At 40.8% G+C, this 19,006-nt stretch overlaps 1 protein-coding gene across 3 annotated transcripts in view; it reads right to left on the bottom strand.

The window, feature by feature from the left end:
• The window catches only part of EEFSEC (eukaryotic elongation factor, selenocysteine-tRNA specific), a 123,732-nt gene extending 109,468 nt beyond the window's left edge, over nucleotides 1-14,264 (bottom strand). Inside the window, exon 1 of one of the 3 annotated variants that reach the window (XM_072044612.1) lies at nucleotides 14,242-14,264. Coding sequence is in view for 1 of the 3 variants with exons in the window: in XM_038185970.2 (XP_038041898.2) it covers nucleotides 13,048-13,324 (277 nt within the window). In the remaining 2 variants the exon portion in view is untranslated. Of the gene's footprint in view, nucleotides 1-13,047; nucleotides 13,440-13,769; nucleotides 13,917-14,241 lie in introns of those variants that run through there. The other 2 variants (XM_072044611.1, XM_038185970.2) reach the window with 2 other exon arrangements.
• Nucleotides 14,265-19,006: the final 4,742 nt, after the last annotated feature.

Below are 19,006 nucleotides of genomic sequence, written 5' to 3'. Positions count from 1 at the left end.
GGATTTACCAGCAAAATTAAAACTTTGAAATTTTCAGTACTAAGAGATAGCAGCGACAATCTATTCTCTCTGCAGTGGCACTGGGCAGGCGAAGAAGCCCACTTCTTTTCAGTAGCATTGCTGAACTCAGGCTTCTATACTGTTAAACCTGGAAGCAAACTGAATATGTAATCATTTTTAAACACACAGACAACATAAAACAAACACAAGTATAGCAAGGGTGAAATATCAGCAACCCTACCCCCTATCAAAAACCATTCTCCCTGACAGCCCACCAGTGCCCACCTAAATTTATTCCTTATCCAAGTCACGACAAAGCAAACAAGGCCAGTTTTTAACAGTATTGACATCCTTTTCTCATCTCTTCCTCTTATAGGAAAAGACATTAGTATAAAGAAATTGCTTTTCAACTATTGTCTACTGCATTGACCCTCCTCTTTTCCCCTTTCCTCTCCAGCACCATTTAATTTTTTATTTTTTTATTATTATTCTTGTGTTGAAGTGCCCAGCTCATAAACATAAAGAAAAATCCATTCCAACTACAAGCTTCAAGATCAGCCCGCTACATGGTTTATTCCCCACCATCTGAGAGAGGCTTAAAAGGAAAAAAAAAATAAAAAAAAATCACGTTTTCCACTTCTCTTCAAAAAACAGGTAACATTATCATTAAAAACAGAGCCTGGACTATAAACACCTCTACTGCTTACTTAGATGTTCTTCCACTGCGAGAAAAAAAATCTGCTGAAATTGCCAGGCATCAGCCAGATTCAATAAACCAACAATGCATCACTAAGATAAAGTAATGCATAATTAAAGAGTACTAATCACTGCTTAATGAAATGCTGAAAGCACAAGAAAGAGTACAACCTTGGTGATTAAAACCCGATTTTTTTGGCTCCTCAGAACTAACAGAAGTAGAGATAGCGCAGCTCAGGCATTTAGAATATTTTGTAATGATCGTTACCACTTAGCAGCAGACCAGAATATACATGATTTTGGAAAACTAGCGTGATGGGGTGTTTTGCTGACCTCGTACAAAGTCTTGTTTGCCAACTTTAGACCACGGCTCAGGCACCCTATATTTCAGTCGTGTCTGGTGCTACACAGTGCTCTGCTTCTTGTGAGAAGTTCTCCCAAATGCAGCACTTCAGCTGAGCTATCTTGGCTACTTTTGCCATGTCTATGCCGTACTATGCATCTGACTCCTTAAAAAAAATAGGGCAGAAAGGGGACAATATCTAACCCTGCTTCAGCATCCTCTTAACAGAAACCCACTTCTAAACAAGCAGCGCATTGAGGGGAGCTTGCACAGACTGGGACAAAAAGACAAAATCTTTCACAGAAAGCACAGCAGCAGCACACAGAATATTGCTGTCCCCAAAATGCGTGCATCTTGAGATGATGGTTTCAGTTCTGTTTCCTGGAAGTTTTCAGAGTCCAATAAACGCTGCAAAAATTGCTGCATTTCAGATGCTACAAAGTTGTTAGCTCTCCAGTACAAAGCAAAAATGCTGCTGAAATACTATCATACACTGCTAGAATAAATATACAGCTTAACCTCAAACATTCCTATAGCCCTTTTTGTTCCAACTGCTCTCGTATGAGCCCATAAGCTATTGCAAGAAGGCTTAAAACAGTATGCGCAAGCTTTGAAAGGACACCATCAACTAATTTAAATTTCACATTAGTCAGTTGTGTATTTACCTCGGATTGACTCAATTATATGCAAGAAAACAGGAAAAAAATTCCATACACCTGATATCACTTTAAACATGTTCCACAGTTTTCCTAGCTAAGGTTTACAGTCCTCTTAGAAAGGACAAATAAAAAAAATAAAATTCAAAAGGAAAAAAGAAACAAGCACGTTAATTAAAATAGCATTCAACCACTGCATCAATTCGAATACATTCCTAAAAAACATTCTTTTAAAATAAACACAGTGGTTTCTTGGTGCATGGGTGGGTTAGGAAAAGGACAACGGAGTTTATGTTTAGAAACAAAAGTTAAATGCATCTTCACATTTGATTTGAGTGGCTTTAAGTTACAACAAATGAAGAAGCCATTAACACCTTAACTCAGTGCTGGCTATTATGAGAATAATCAAGTCCTTCATACAGCAAATAAAATTTAAAAAATTTAGAAAACGAAAAAAAATACTTGTTAGTGAATACAGTTTGGTAACAAAAACATGCATCTGAAGATGAAATTTCAGTAAAACCTGGACTTTCAGTCACCAATCAATATATGTTTCAGTTCAGAAGTCTTTCCTGCCCTTCACCTTTGAGTCCATTCCCTACGCAAGGTTTGGCACAGGTCAATTTAACCCAAATGCATTTTTTTTTTATTGCCTCTAGATGTAACATAGAACACTCCAAACAGACAAGGGAATCTCTTCCACAAGAGATTCCAGTTAAAAAAGCAGCTTTGGACAGAAGACAGCACTACTGGATGCCCTAAACCAAAGCACAGACTAAAGGGCAAACTCAATAAGAGATGGGTGAACATCACCAACCACCACAGCTTCATCAGAAAGCCTGAAAACATCGGAGGATCTCAGCTGTAGGTGAAAAACCCACTCAGGGTAAGCAATGATGGTCCCTCACCATAAGGCGTAAAATTTATAAAGTAAGCAAACTGAAAAAACAGAACAATTTCCTTTGGGATGCCCAATTCACGGCTTTTGAATATTTAGAAATATCAAGTATGTCACATTCAAGAATAAATATGATCAGCAAAACTTCATTTTTTAATGCATTTTGTGTGTATACATGTGCGCATTAACACAACATTTTGGTCTAAAATTTTTTTTCAGGCATTGTTTTTTTTTTTTAATATATATACGAGAGGAGAAAAAATGGTAAGTAGTTTTTTTTTTTTTTCCTTACATCGCCAGACAGAAGTAAAAATCACCAGTTGTAATATCATCAAACACAGGCCAAAGTTTTGATGTCATATGCCTGAAGCTGGTCACTTCAGTGACCAGCACTGGTGGCACGTGGGATTTGTTGTTGTGCTTTTGAATAATCTCACTGAGATCAGGAGGAGATTCTGATGCTGAATGCTTTTTAAAGTGACTTTACGTTTGGGGGTTTCTTTAGTCTCTGAGAGCAGCCTAGAAAACATTAAATGGCATTTGAACTATTTTCTTCATTCCCTAACAAAATATCTCTTGGTCAGATCTTCTAAAAACTTTAAAGGCTGCTTCACAACTATTTATGTACAAACTCCAAAAAAGTTTGTGCTTAATGCACGGTATAGGATTTTTTTTCCATAAATCTTCAGAGAAGTTCAGGGATGCTGTGGTTCCAAAACTGTGTACATGTAGAACTGCATGGTAAGGTCAGGCAACACAACCACTTCTCTGAACCCTTCCAGCATCCTGTGACACAGATGTGTGCACGTTCCAGCCCTGCAGCATTGGGCAAGCCACCTCTATAAAACTGCATGGAATGATCTCGTATCCTCACTCCCACGTTTATCTGCTGAGCCTCCATACCCATGCTGAAGGGTTCGGACACCATCACTGACTACCCAAGCACGAGGGTTAACAGTGACCCAGCTGGTGAGTTTGGAGCCCTCCTGTTTGGGGGACACAAGCCCAGCACAATTTCATGGCTATAATATGCTGGGAATTGCAGGGGATCAGGTGCAGAAAGCTCCCCCAAGCCATGCTGACTGCTTTTCCTTCACTCCTGTTGAGATAAAAGAAGACACCAGAGCTGCCACCGCTGCTGCTGGAGTGGTTGCAACCCGCGAGGCAGCAAGCAAGAGCATCCCAAACCCACGGAGGGCTGAGACCTGTCCCCGTTCATTTACACGCACAGTCTAAGCCACGCTTTAAATCATTTTGCATACTGGAATGTCAGCGTGGATAACCACTGCCAGAACACGACACAGAATCCCCCAAAGTCAACCACAGGTTCAGGTAATCATGACCTCCCCTTTCACAACATAAATGCATAATTTCCGCACCACTCTTTGATGAAGGGACCACAGACTTGAAAAGAGGAAACAATTACAGTCATTAGAATTTCACCCAAGCATGAGATTTAATCTCGGGCCACGGTCTTGCCAATGGCTGTGGGGGTCTCAATGGAGACAAAATTGCTCCGTGGGAGAAAAAAAATGCCTCGATGATGACATTAGTCAGCAAGAGAGACTGAGCTTTGTCTTCCATCCAACGGCACGGTTAAATACAAGGAAACCATTTTCCCTCCCCCTCTTGATCCCAAAAAAAAAGAAAATACAATAATTTTGTTTCTTTCTCCAAATGCAGCTTTTGCATACTTTGGAAACTTTCTTCTCCAAAGCAATAACGCTGGAAGGGAAGTGTTTAATATAACCAAAGTAGATTTAAGTATGAATAAACGCCTGCAACAAAAGACATTTTCCCTTGCCTACCCTGGTTAACATAACTGGACAGTACCATCAACAATTCTCTAATATTCCTATAGCTTTCCTTAACCAACAGGTTCTCAAAGACCATCTCAAATTTTACAGATAGAGGAAACATCTCTAAAATATGCCCACCTGCTCTACAATACATTTAATGGAAATAAAAGACGGTTGAAGCTTTGCACAACAAATTGAGGTGCAGTTCCACAATTCAGAAGAGTGCCCAAGATCTGAGAGCACCAACTACTGCTACGTGCCAACCACATGTTGCATGCCAAAGAAGACATAAAACAAAGGAAAGCTTTGGCACAGAAGACAAAAAAACGCTTCAGGGGACTGGATTAAATTCACTTGTCTGGCACTGCAGAAAAAGCACAGCTACAGTCAACAAAACAACATTCATGATCCTTTTATGGCAAGAATTGAAAGAAAATAAGAAGTTTTTAAGCAAACAAAACATTAAGTCCAAATGAATCATCTCTTCTCTCAAGGCTGGGGTGAGTGGCCTGGTTTCTCACCTAGGTCAAATTCTATAAATCTCAAAACCCAAACTTGGATTATTATTTTTTTTTAATCTCTCCCATGTCATCCTTTACCCTTACGGTGCTGCTGAATACAACCAGTTCATTTTTGTTTAAACTCTCTTATTTCCTCTTCTTCCACTACTCACCAACTTGATCACATTCCTCATACACGGAGTCTAGCTGCAACCACCCCTAGCACTGGTAGAGCTGATAATTACGATCTAATGTAAAATTAATCAGCTTAAGTTTGAAACAGAGATCGTAATTCAAATTGCAAGCCAACACTAACCATTTCATGTTCACTTGGAAGTGATTAGATAGGCTGTGCAAGAACATTTTGGTAGAATAACCGATAAGGAGATGGGAAGTAAGAATTATTGGTATTTACTTAGCCTGCAACGCTTTTGGAAGCAAACAGTTTAAAGGAAGCACTTCAGAATGGTTATTTAATCTGAATTGTACAGATAGCACTGGGAATACGTTCTCACTGAATGCACAGTATCTTTGCGATCATGGCTATCATACGAGCTGTTCGAGTCTTTCTTTGCTGGAGCTCGTGCTCAGTTTTGCTCTGTTACGAGCTGTGACCCACAGAACACAACGTGCTCAAGAATCCAGCTGGAAGTCACCACCACTGAACATCTGTCCTTGCTCTTCTGCTTGCCAGGCCAACCTCAGGGTTCCCAGACAGAAAACAACTAGCTGCCACACCGCAGGAACAGCTATTTATTCCACTTATGGACGTTAACAATGACAATGTGCAGATTTGGCTTGCTCTCTTAGCTGGAAGATCTGCTGCACGTCTGCTTTAGCATCGTACCCTAGATTTTTCCATCTGCATTTTGTTTTTCTAAGGGCTTTGAAGAACACCACTACAGCCATCCAAGAACATGCACTATTACTACTGGTAAAAAACACACAAAAACCCCCAGACCTATTAAGGAAGCAAAGTTCATGGCTCCATCAAGCTGAACTAGTTTTTAAAAGTGAGTTTTATACATAAGCAATATATCATTCAACTTGCATCTAGTAATTGAAGACAGCTTCCAAAGCAAGCTGTAGAACAAATACCGTAGAACCTAATCAAACTGCTTGAATAAGTAGACCACTGTGAATTGCTAAATTGGACTATTTAGCAAGCAAACAGATCCATCATCAGTAAAAATACTACTTGGAAAAGTAGGCTTTAAAAATTGCTGTTGTCAAACTAAATTAATTATAAAGATGCTTCACATTTTACAGTAAGTTATAAATACCTGAGTAAAATCTATTCTAAGACTTCATATTAGCTAATATTTAAAATCTCCTAAAAAAAAAAGATTAATAAAGCTCAACCACTCTCCCAGAGAGCTTACAAAATCTCAGGCAAGAAGAAACATGACGCAAAAATGAAATGAAAAGGCATGCAGTTATTTGATGAATGCTAGCACACAGTATGATGGAACAAAGAAATTCTGTTTTTACATCAATAGGGAGAGCGATCAAACAGAGTTACTCAGCACCATAACAGCGCTTGGTTATTATGTTTTCCTGAGAAGCTGTCAAGTTTTTATGTCAAATAATGAAGTGCAAATTAGCACAATTTTGTTGCACGTAAGTATGCACACACAACCATTCACAAGCTTTGCAGAAAAATTATCCCATATTAGCAAAAGAATTTAACATTCAAACACAGTTCAATAAAGCCACTCATTTACTATCTACATTTAAGATGGAGAATTAAATTATAAATCACATCTTCAGACAACATACTCTTTTTAAAAATTGAATACTAGAAACTTGACAGAACTCTGAAGAGAGTAGAAGAGAATGTAATTATTCAATATAACTTTTGAGATCAGAAGACGATGGCTTGCTGTTAAACCCATAGAACAAAAAGGAAGGCTCTTCCTGATTTTCTCTCTGATGCTACTGAACAGTTGATGCGTACTTTAGGAGCACATTGAACCTGTACAACTAATAGGGAAGTCAGCTTCAAATCAAAAAAAGCAGCGAAGAGCATAAAACAGAAATAGTAACAGGCAAGTAAACTAGCCTCGCTGTTACTACACTCAAAAAAGCATTAATATGCACAAAAATAAGAAGGAATGGTAGAGTAGAACAATTTAAGTTATAATATAGATAGATTAAAATTCCACAAAGACCGCTATTCTGTTTTAAAGTATCTGGTACACACACCTAAAAACAAGTTTCATTCTACTCCTAATGTACAAGCAGCCCTACACAGCACAGAAACAATTCAGAGTGGATTTAGTACAACTGCCCTGCTTTTACAGGGTTAAATGACATGGGAAAACAGGGAAGAAAATAAAGGAGTTGTGTACTGAGTTTCATGGTTCCCGCATTTCCAATTGCTTTACAGGTTAAATTAGCTAATCTTCCAGAGTTGTAAAATAAAATAAAAAAAAAATGACCCTTTATGTGGATGAAGTGTCATCCCCCCTACATGCAACTTCAATGAAAACCAGTTGTTTCATCTCATCTGGGTTACCTGCCTCTCTCATGAAATATAGACGACGACACCCTCTGCATTTTTACTGCTTAAGGTATAAAAACACTATTCAAATTGTAAATGAAGTCAGACTAACCTTCCTTAAAAGACAGGGGTCGTTTTCTTTAGGAAGGAGAAAGTTAAGCCACAGTTGAGTTCTAAATCTTCTACTTGATTTTGTTTCATTTCCAAGTAAGGTCACCCCATCCCTGCTGACCTGTTACCCTACATACTTATCACTGAGATCCTACATCGCAAGCAAACACTGCCCTCTTGTGCGCCGAAATGTCCTGTAGACACAGCTGCATTTCAGGGGGTTGGGGAAAAGACTTTTTAGAGTATTACTGCTTTTATACCAGCTGCCTCTTCTTTAGACATAGTTACTTAATATTAAAAAAAGGGGAGTTAATTTCAATAAAAATAGTCCTTTAATTTGTCTCACAAGTAGCAGGCTCCAAGCAAATTCCTTGATGTGAATTTAAAAACAGCACGCAATTTCAAGAGAAAGGCTTTTCATTCACAGAAATAAAGTTTATTTGCATTTTTAACACAAAGCAATGTCAGCAATCGAAATTGCTGACATTGAACTGTGAACCCAACAAGTTTACTAGGGTTTAGAGAGTGCTAGCTGGAAACGGTGAACTCTTGACTCATGAGCATTTTCACTGCATCAAACCTCAAAAAGAAAAGTTACATTACATGGGACTCGTAGTTTAATATTTTCAGCAAAATGAGGTTGTTTGTTAGGTTATTCTCACTTCAGGATGGCAGGCAAAGCCTCAAAACCCTCCAGTGACCTTCCTGACCAGATGAGTAGCTGTTGAACACCACAAAGCACTCTGTCCTCCAGAAAACAGGCTTCCCCTCAACAACCAACATCAAGAGGCCTCCATGAAAATTCACAGTAATCCATATATATAATGTAAGATGTATATACCACTCTAAAACTGTACAGAGCTCTTTCTCACCTGGGATAAAAAAATAAAAAAAAAACAAGAACTGTTGTATCTTCACAAAGTTGTCAACAAGCAAAGGTTGGCACTGATGGCAGTATATTTTCTTGACAGTAATGTAAAGGTAACCCTGAGTTTACAAGTTCTCTTAAAACCTTACAACAACTTCATCAAAACAACAAATCTGTGATAAAAGTACCTTCTTTTGGCGCTGTGTTAATCTTACAAATAATCTGCATCTGACCGCCTTTGAATGCTGGTAGCAAGCCCACATTCCCCTTGATCTCCCAAGACTGTTTTCATTGTACTCATTTGCATCAGCAAGACATGCTTTTGCTATGCTCATTTCCCCCTCCCCAAGCTCTTGTGCAAGTTCAAAAGTCTTGGCCCCTCCGATGTATCAGGTATGAATTAATACCCTTCCTTAACGGAACACAGCAGCAAAGTGGAAACAGACACTTGCAAGGCAGTTTTCTTTGAAAGGAACTGCAGGGACAAATGGTGACAATGAAGCTCTGGTTATAAAGTAAAGAGGTCAAAGGTTCAGCAAGGCACAAGGATTACAAAACTACAAGTTCGCCAGAATTCCCCCACAGGTTTAGACAACCAGGGTCAAGCAGTAGCTTTCCAATTAAAACCCTAAAAGGCTATCCCATCCTTTGAACTTCACGGGGTAAAAGAAAGATAACTTTCTTCTGTAGAAGTTCGTTTGAGAACCCATCTCAGAGCTGAACAGCAAAAGCATCTGACAACAGCTCACCTAAAACAAACCCCGCAGGATCCCCTCGCTGCATGTGTGTGGGGGAAGCTGGGGTGAGGTAATCATGTTCTTCTGTATTAGTGTGCTGACCCTTTGTAGGGCATGAAATTAACCATCAGCAAGTAAAAAATCTGCTACTGGTTAGACTACTTTGCTACGCAAAGTGGTCTTAAAATGAAATATGGGGATTGAATTTCTTCTGGAAGATTAACTCGTATAACCTCTCCGTGGGCATCCCCTGCTGCTGAACTCATCAGAGACACCATTCTGGATGCACCGTCTGCAACACACAAACCTAAAACCAAGTCTTGTTTTACTTCGATTTGGTTAACATCAGTTTTGCCGAAGCCTGGAGAGCTGAGATCTAACACAAGGATAGCAGTTAAAAAAAAAAAAACAAAAACAAAAAAAAAAAAAAAAAAAAAAAAAAAAAAAACAAAACACAGCACTGACAGAGACTACTACATCTCAGTGAGTGTGCAATTTTGACAAGACACCTCTTAACTCTCCCTAGCAATGGAGGAAAGCAGCACTGCACTCTGCACTCATTCGTTCAGTGCAAAAGGCAAGCACAGCTGATACGAGTGCTTCTTGTGACAAGCTAAGAATTTACCATTAAAAATCAGTTATTCAGATTTGTTTTCTGTTTAGCAATTTGAGTATAAAAAGCCGTAAATACAAACAGCACTTGTTGCATGAAAGACTACCTCCTGCTACTGCCAAGTGAAGTCTTGAAACTCATATCAAGTACTAGGAAAAAAGTTCTGTTCCTGCCGTTCAGAATAGTGCAAATAAATGAAGTACACAGCAGAGTCCAAACCATGCAACTACCCAAAGTAACTTAATACCTTCTTGCGACATCAGACAGAGAAGTCTGTGGTGGAAGAATAAACCAGCATAGTTTAAATACAAGCATAAAACATGATGTACTAAGTCAAGTGCCCATCACTTATTCCATTCCAGGCTTGACTATCACCTTCCAGATAAAACTTTAAGAAAGCAACTTGGGTGGAACTGTCCACAACATTTCCAATTCCTAGCATGCAGGTTAGAAAAAAACAAAACACACTTGATTTAGCATTCGATAGGTTTTCTTTTCAAGGACAAGCTTTGTAAGAAAAATGCAGCCACAGAGAATGAAATATGACTTCCATTTTCCATTCCATTTGCTTACTGCTCAAATATTCTGCATTCACTTAATCCTAAGGTATTGTCTCTAAATAAGCATCCTGTGAGTGACTGTGAAAAGTATTTGCAAGGTCAAGTGCTACCTAGCGTAGCATGACAAAAATGCAATACTACATTCAGCCATGAAAAATGCCCTTCAAGAATTAGCCAGATTCAAAAATATGTTAGAGAACAGTAAATAGTTTCAGCTGATCTGCAAGTAGGTTTATCAGCCTTGCACTGGAGAGGAATTAACCCTTCGAGTATTCTGGAAACACAGAAAAGATGCTGGTTAGAAAGGATGACAGGCTGCTGATTGCTCTTGTGAAGCTAGTAAAAAGCTCCTGAGAAGAAGCTTCTTGAGCTAGTTGCCTAGTGGCAGATTTAGCAAACTGAATAAAGCCACTGCTACCCAGCCACAGCAGACAGCAACACCCAACAGGGCATTCAAAGGAGATCCAACCAGTTTACACAACCTTCAATGAAAGAGCTTCAAACAGGAGCATGCAGCAGCATATTTTCACACCTGTAGCCCCAACAGCAAAAGCTGCACACAGATGAGGATAACACAGAAGAGAAAGCTGCCCTCTTCTCACCCCCCTTCCAAATCCTCACATCCTGCTCCCTTTATCGGAGCCCCTCCACCTCCCATTTTTCTGTAGGTTAACTCAAGCTGCAGAAATCTCAGGCCTTAATTTCAGGAGAGCGGTATTTTCAAAACCTGGGGGAACTCTGACGTGCAGAATTAACATAGGAAGATGGAACATTTTGCTCTGATATTTTATTTAGAAGCCTTAAAAATAGAAAATGTAAGAAGAAAATCATAGCATCTAAAAAAGAGCAGTAGCCTCCTTGCTTACAGTGAAAATGCTTGGAATGGCAAACCCTGAACGCTTATGCTGAGAAAGAAGATGAAGATATAAATTTTAAAGTACCGTGATCTGGGAGGCCTGGCTTTCCACTTCCAAAAAACTGGAAATGGTGGCAATATCAAAATACTGAAGGATGTATCCTATTACACACAATATACTTCAGTTTCACCAAAACATACTAAAATTGAGAGTGCCCTGAATAGTCCCAGCAGCATAGATCAGGTTTTAACAACAAGGTCTCACTTTTTAAACCTGGTAGTAAAAACAAATAAGCATCCAATATCAAGATTTATGTGTATGCTATCAAGCATGCAGCTAAAGTTCCTAGCTCTGAGTATTAACACAATACTGCATTTTCTTTGCAATTCTGTTTAATATATAGGATTGCAGTAAGTCATACAAATCAAATATTTTCATTAAAATATGTAATCTGGTATAATTGGGACTAAGCGAGTTTGACAAGCTTATGTGCCGGAATTGGTACCTGTACAGAACCATGCTTGCTGGGAAGAAAAATTATCATTCACCCAGTCTAATCCACATCCTTTCTTCTCCCAGCATGGCCCATCAGTAATGTTTTTTGATTAACTTATTCAACCAACTTAGACAGCTGGGACTAAATGCTGTAAAGTTCTTCATAAGAGCAGTAAGTAGGAAGCAATAAGGAGTTTATGTATCAAATAACCACTCCAAAATAAGTGATAACAAAAGCTATTTTTCCAGGCCTTCCTGAGCCCTCTTCAGAGAAAGCTCACCCTGCTCAGATTAGTTGTTTCCTAAAGAAAGGAGTGTCTATCTGCAAGTCACTCTACAGCCTGTCCAAGAAAAGCTACCATTTGCCAAAATAAACTTGGCTCTTCAGAAGATAATCAGGTGCTTACAATTACTTAAGCCCAGTAACAGACTGTAAAGCACAAAAGACTCAAAGACCACAGATTTCAGGGATTCGGCACACAGCCACTCCGCTCTTGCAGCTATTGAGCATGCACTGACAGTGCTGCAGAAATCAAGAAGTGTTTATTATTCTACCCAAAAGAAATGCAAGCAGTACAGTGTTATTACTGCTAATACCACTTACATGTATTATGACTGCTCAAAAGGGGGGTTAACTTGTACATCGTGAAGAGTAACTTGGCCTGAACCTCAGCGTAGCTGCCAGGACGCGTACATCACATTACAAAACTACCACCTCCTAGACACTGAGGAGGCACTAGCACAGCAAATACAGGGGAACTGGATTTTCTGAAGCCCCTGTAGCTTCAGTTTATCAGCCTGGGAGTACTTTGCAGTGCCTGCTGCCACAATCCCTGTCAGGCACCAACAGGCTCTCAACTTTAAGAGACAGAGGCGGGAGGTGCTGTTCGTCACAGAACAAGGTGAGCTAACCTAAAATGATCTCTAAAGCCAGCCCGATGAATCTCCGTGTATCCTCAACGAAGACTAAAACGGAAGATGACCAAAACCCACTTGATGCTTTCTAACTACACAATTTTCACGAGAAGCCCTCGGCCTCCGCACCAGCAGGGTCTGCCACATCTGCACACCCACGAGGTGCACCACAGCTCCCAGCAGCAGGGATACCAACCTGGCAGCTTCAACCAGGGGGGCAAACCAAGCTACCATTACACTTCCACACCACAAACACTCTTTGTAAAGAACAAAAACTTTTCTCCAAGGGCTTGCAAGCAAACCAGCCAGGCCTGCGCCGAGACCACCGGAGCACTCCCCTTTCCAGCCAGCCTCCCTCGGGGCACAGAGCTGGTGCTGGAGGGGCCCCGGAGATGGGTGCCGAGGCCACCAAACCTGTGCCAGCCCCGACCCGAGCCCAAGCCCGAGCCCCGCCGCACCGGGCCGGGGAGGGGCGGCCGCCCCCGCTGCCCCTTACCGCCGATGATGGTGCGGATGAGGGAGGCGTGCCCCGGGCAGTCGACCAGGGTGAACTGGAGCTCTCCGGGCCCCGGGCCGAGCTGAGGAGGCAGGGCGGTGCGAAAGCAGGAGAAGCCCAGATCCAACGTGATGCCCCGCGCCCGGCTCTGCGGAGCCCGGTCGAAGGCGGCGGTGGAGCCGGTGGTGCTGAGCGCCCTGGCCAGCGCCGTCTTGCCGCTGTCGATGTGGCCCAGGACGCCCACGTTAACGTTGAGGACGCGGGGCAAAGCGGCCATGGCGGCTCCGCAGCCGGCAGGGTCCGTCCCAACAGCGCCCCTGCGGCAACGCCGGCACCGCCGCCGCCGTTCCGCGGCCTCCGGCCCAGGGAGAGCCGCGGCCGGAGCCCGGCCCGGCCCCGCGGTGGCTGAGGTGGACGCGGAGAGGGGAGAGGCGCAGCCAGCTCCCGGCACGGGCTGCGAGCCTTCCTCCGCCGTGGAGTGAAGTAAAAGTGGTGTAAAAGAGCCGAGAGGGCGTCGTGGTTGTGGTACACACGCTAAAGGGTGGCCCAGAAAGGCAATGAAGCAGCCGCATGCATCGTGATAGGTCACAACCACAGCCACAAGTGATGAAAGCCACCCAAATCCCAACAAAAAAACCCAACTCACTTCACAGCACCACCAATCCCAACCACACCCATACCAATGAAAACCACCCAAATCCTGACAAAAGACCCCAACTCACCTCGTGGCACCCCACAACCCCTTCCAGTGCCTCCTTATGTAGGGGCAGCAATTAAACCCAAAAACTTCACACACACAACAGCTGGTGGCCCCTTTTCAGGTGGCCTGGGGCTCATCAGGGCCAGGCCTAGCCACACCTGGAGGGAGCCATGAGCACCTGCTGAAGGCCTCGGGCATGGGTTTCCCTAATTGTCCCTGCCCGCTGTCTTGCCCACGCTAATTAGTCACTGTAGGGGCACTCAGCCTGGCCCACTCGCTGTCACAGCACACCTTTGTCCTGCCTGCAAGGATACCTGGGCATGGTCTGGTGCTGAAATTTGGTTTACGTTGCATAGACATTGTAAATTCACATTAAAAAAAAAAAAAAAAAAAAAATCATTAATTTTACTTTTATTCGCTAATTTCTGAGGTTGCATAATTCCTTCTCCTGCAAGTATACTTCCTTTGTGTAGGATACTTCCTAAAAATCATACCTTGAAGAGATTAAGAATAATCAAGATCAATCAACCAAGTACTGAACAGCTCTCTGGCAAACCAACACCAACCACTACCAACCAGGTAGACGATCATCTGCAGCCTGGGAGCATGTAACAGGATAAGGGCAGGAGCACATTTCACTCGTTTAAGTCACCTGGCTTTACTGATATCCCTTTATTGATATCCCAGGAGGCACACAGGGCTGAATGCTGGTCACAACACTTAACACAAGCGTGAAGACATGTGCTCTGCATTTTCAGTAACACCTACTAAGTAGTCCTAAGTACTATTTCAACTGATAACAGCTGTTTACAAGCCAAGAAAACAATACTGGAACTGTTTTAGGCCATACACAGGTGTCCAAGTAGATTAGACCTGCATTATACAGATATTTTTTTTTTGAGAACAATGCTGTTGCTCACCTCATACAATAATATATATTGCTAATAGCATTTAGCATTCACAGCTCAGTAACTAATCATAAAATTGGGCCAGAAGGGTAAGATGACTTGCCTGAGGTTATTTTCAGCATCATGGATTTATTTTAGACTCTAAACACCAGGCTTTCTTACAAAGAAAGTTGCTTCATATCTTTTCAATATGAAAGGGTTTACAGAGCTTTAAATCTGGGTACAAATTACCCCTCCCTCCTAGCCAAAAAAATGCAGAAGTCAAGATGCCAGAGTCAATGAGTCAGTAGCACAAGAGAAAAAAAAAAAAAAAAAAAAAAAGGCAGACATTCCTAGCATGCAGTGCTATTTGAAAGAAAACTACATCCCTAAAGGAAAGAAAGAAACTCACGAGGAGTACTGCCAATGCACTGAGCTAGCCTGGTTAATAGGTTTCTTCAGCAGAATAGTTCAGCTTGATGGGAGCTCTGTCATGGGAGCTGAATTAAGCATAATGTCACTTTTCAGACCAAGTTCCCAGGCTTTGAATAGTTTCCTGTGAAATCATAAGGCTTCATAGCTCATGTGCATTTCACTGCCCTGAACGTCTCAATCTGTTATATCAATACATACTTGCAAAGTTAATGGAAAGTATACTTGTATTCCCACAAGAAAAGGCCCTACAATATCATAATCCACAGATATCACTGCATCGTATTACATACCATTTAATTCTTTTAACATTAATTATTAGACAGCTTCAGAAGGAAAGGTGAAAAAAGGTCTGATTCCCAACCAGCAGAGGCATTATCCAACAGTCCTCCAGACACCTAAAATACCCACCACTGTCAGCAAGCTTTGACAGGGTATAGAGGTCTTAAAGTTTCTACAATTCTTGTAAAAATTGGCAATGAGATAAAGGAAACGTCCATTTCAATGGCCTACACAGCCTAACAGGCTACGGCAAGAGCTCAGGTGTGATCCGTTTTGCTTGGACTGCCAACTTACCAATGAAACAAAGAGCAGTGACCGTAACTAGAGAGATACTGCACAGAACTCGGGGGGAAGAATTGGTTTTGCTGAGGTGATGTAATGAGGAAGATAAAAATCTATAGCAAAATGGATTTAATCCTACTGATCCCATACAAATGGTGGCATTTCCTTTATAGCGCTATACTCTTAAATGACCCACAAGGAGGGAGGATATTAGGTAGGAACTTGGGCTTATTCTATTTCCTTTAGACATAGGAAAGACTTCCAACTCTCTAGATAGAGAAGGCATTTATCCTTGTATAGAAGGGAAAATATTTGTAAACAACTTGCACTTCAGTGGGAAAAAAATACAAGTTTGCTGCGGCATCCACAGTTCTGTTGTTACCACTCAGCAGATACCTCTGTATACAGGAATTTATAGTCTGTGGATCAGATTTTGCTATGTATCACCTGAATGCACAGCTTTTTGCAAGACTGGGGGACATGTGGTACCAGTATCATGAATACACTTTGTCACTGATAACAAGGAGGAGATATTTGATAAACATGTGGACAATTTTATTCAGCATTAAGAGAGGTTCTTTGTAGTTGCTCACAAAGTTTGAAGAATTAAGGATTTGGGAATAAAGCGATGGCATTTGTTACGAGTCATCACTCCTACTGCTTTGATGACAAGTAGGAAAAACCTTTCAGCTTCTTTTGCAGGAAAGAAAACAAAAAACACACACAAGTCTTGACCTTACTAAGATGGAGAGGCAAACATGGCAAAATGAAAGAATCCCAGCTTCTCCACATTTTTCTACATCCATCACAAAGCAACCAGTTTATAGCATTTAGCTGTTCTCCTTGCTTTGTCCTCAATACACCATTCCCCTTTCCAGTTCTTCTCTTCTGTACTGAATTTCTTCCTTAAAAAGTGTTCAGTTTAATTGCTAAAGTTTATGGACTCATGGGAGAAAGGGCAGGAAGTCAGACTTTCAGGATAGAGTAAAAATGTAAAGGTCATTCACACACTCACACACACGTACTCTCTTTCACTCCAAAAATAATACACTATTTGACAGTTTCAGGATTCAGCATGTCCCACTGAAATTTGAAAGCTTATGTGAAACTAGGCCACGTCCTGTAACCTCAAACATTTAGTCTAGGAAAACAGCTCTCAAGTCTCCAGCTCCCACATCGGGTATCACATGACGTCTGTGCCAAACAGGAGACCTCAAACAGGGGGGCAAAAGAAATGTTGGTAAAATGAGTTGATTAAACCTGGGGAATAACAGTTCAGACCGTTAGTGACAGGTATTATTTTTTCTGGTTAACTGGCTAGTGAAATATTAAATTATACTCGGAGCACCTATAACATGAGATGGGCAGAATGGCCTAACGCTGACTTAAATCTCATGGAATGGACAAAGGAGACTCAAGCTTTGCAACAAAATTATTTTACTCTCCCTCTTTAATGGATGCATTAAGTATCCAAGACCACAAAAACCATGTTAAGGTTGAGGTTCAATATTTCCTCACGCTGATGCATCATAACACATCAGACATCAATTATTATAGATCTTCTAAGCTATTTGAGTTCAGTAATAAACTTTACGGTAGTTCTTCTTGTACTCCTCTCTTTCTGACAAATAAACAATTAATCCTGTGTGGTCTAAAGGATTATTGTTTATTTTCCTTCACCCAAATGTACTTTTTCCCCCTCTAACTGCAATTTCAGTACGATGCTCTACAAGCATATGGAATGAGTAAAACAATCAGTACAATGAGATGTGCCAAACCATTCAAAGCTGAAGGGTAACAGTAAAACTCCTTAAGTGATGCTCATTTGAGCAAGTAAGAGGGAGAAACCAGTCTCACATCCATCAAGTAAACAATTGTTTAGTGGATTTTTTTTAATACTGAAATACCCTCTTCTACTGCAAATACAAACCCAGGCCATTTTCATAATGAATTCTGCAGGTTAGTGCTAAAATTGCACCTTCATCATGGCAGTAGATTTTATGTACTGACTAGAGATGATTCCTAGCGGCCTGAAGTTTTAGGTTTCAGTCCAATTCTATTTTTGAGACTTTTTGAGAATTTTACTGTTCTATTACTGTAGACACAAAAGTTAAAAACCTTCTGGTTTTGTTTCCTCTCATTAAATATGTGCTACCCATTTTTATCAGAAAATCTCTGATTAAATTACTATTTCTTACGTAGTATAGCTAATCTTTACATTTCCTCTAAATTATAATGAACATTAACAGCAACTCTCTATTTTTCTGTCTCAGTGTATGTTCCTATACCCTTTCACAAAAGAAAATAAGGAAATATTAATAAATAGGCTTTGAAATGCCATAGTTTAAAAAAAAAAAAAAAAAAGTGCCTGGCTGCAATTTCAAACAAGATAACACGGAGCATATGGACAGATTTCAGTAAAGTTAACAAAAGACTACATATTTCACCCATTGCTAGCTCTTATTAAAAGAGTGCCATAGCTGGCCTGAACTTATTACTAACAACATCGCTGCCTCCAGAGCTCTTCGAAGACTTGCTAATTATTCCTTCAGAACTGGCAGAAACTTGAACTCTGACCAGACATACCCACAACACTTGCAGCAGCCCAATACACTAGAGAAATCAAAGTTGTATATTTGCTCTTTTACCAAAAAATGTCTACAGCTCAGTACATATTAGGCATTTGTATTCTGTGACTAATATGACCCTGAAAGGACGTATAGAATCCAATAGTATACATGCTTTTTTAATTATTTAAGGGATAGCTTGTGTTTATTGGATTCAAAAATTCTTAGCTAAAACAGTTGTCTAAGTGGATACCCTTACAAAGGTGTTGAACTACATGTGTGCGCAATTATATTGTAATTGCAATTCTAAACTAGATTATGTAAATATAAACTGACAGAACAAGTTAGCAGAAAAAGAAAAAAACAAATAGCCAAGTCTTTGCTGAATGACACATATCAAAACTAACAGAAGCTGTTGGACAAAAAGGGAACAAACAGCACGTATTGTGCCCACCAAGCTTCTGCAGCCCCAGCCACTACACCCACCCTTCCCAAAAGCTCCCCTCTATTTTGTATCATCACACAAATACCTTTGTAAAACTGCCTGGCAAGAGGTAGCAGAGCTGAGACAGCAGCATCCCCTTGAACAGGCCTGCATCACGCTGTTAGTCCATTAACCTTATGCATCACAGACGTAGACACAGCTTTATTATCAGACACAATGCATTTGTGGGAAGAGTCCTCTCATTTTGGAGAGTAATCCCTTTATTTACAAGGAGAAGTCAGGGGAACAGGCAGCTCCGAGGTGCTCTGAGATTTCACACGTCTCCATCTCAAGCATTTAAACACCATACAGAAGATGCAACAGG

This window comes from Anas platyrhynchos, chromosome 13 (assembly GCF_047663525.1).
Source record: "Anas platyrhynchos isolate ZD024472 breed Pekin duck chromosome 13, IASCAAS_PekinDuck_T2T, whole genome shotgun sequence".
In the NCBI taxonomy this organism is placed as follows: Eukaryota; Metazoa; Chordata; class Aves; order Anseriformes; family Anatidae; genus Anas; species Anas platyrhynchos.
Note: the sequence above shows the minus strand (reverse complement) of the source record. Positions and strands in the feature narration are given on the sequence as shown.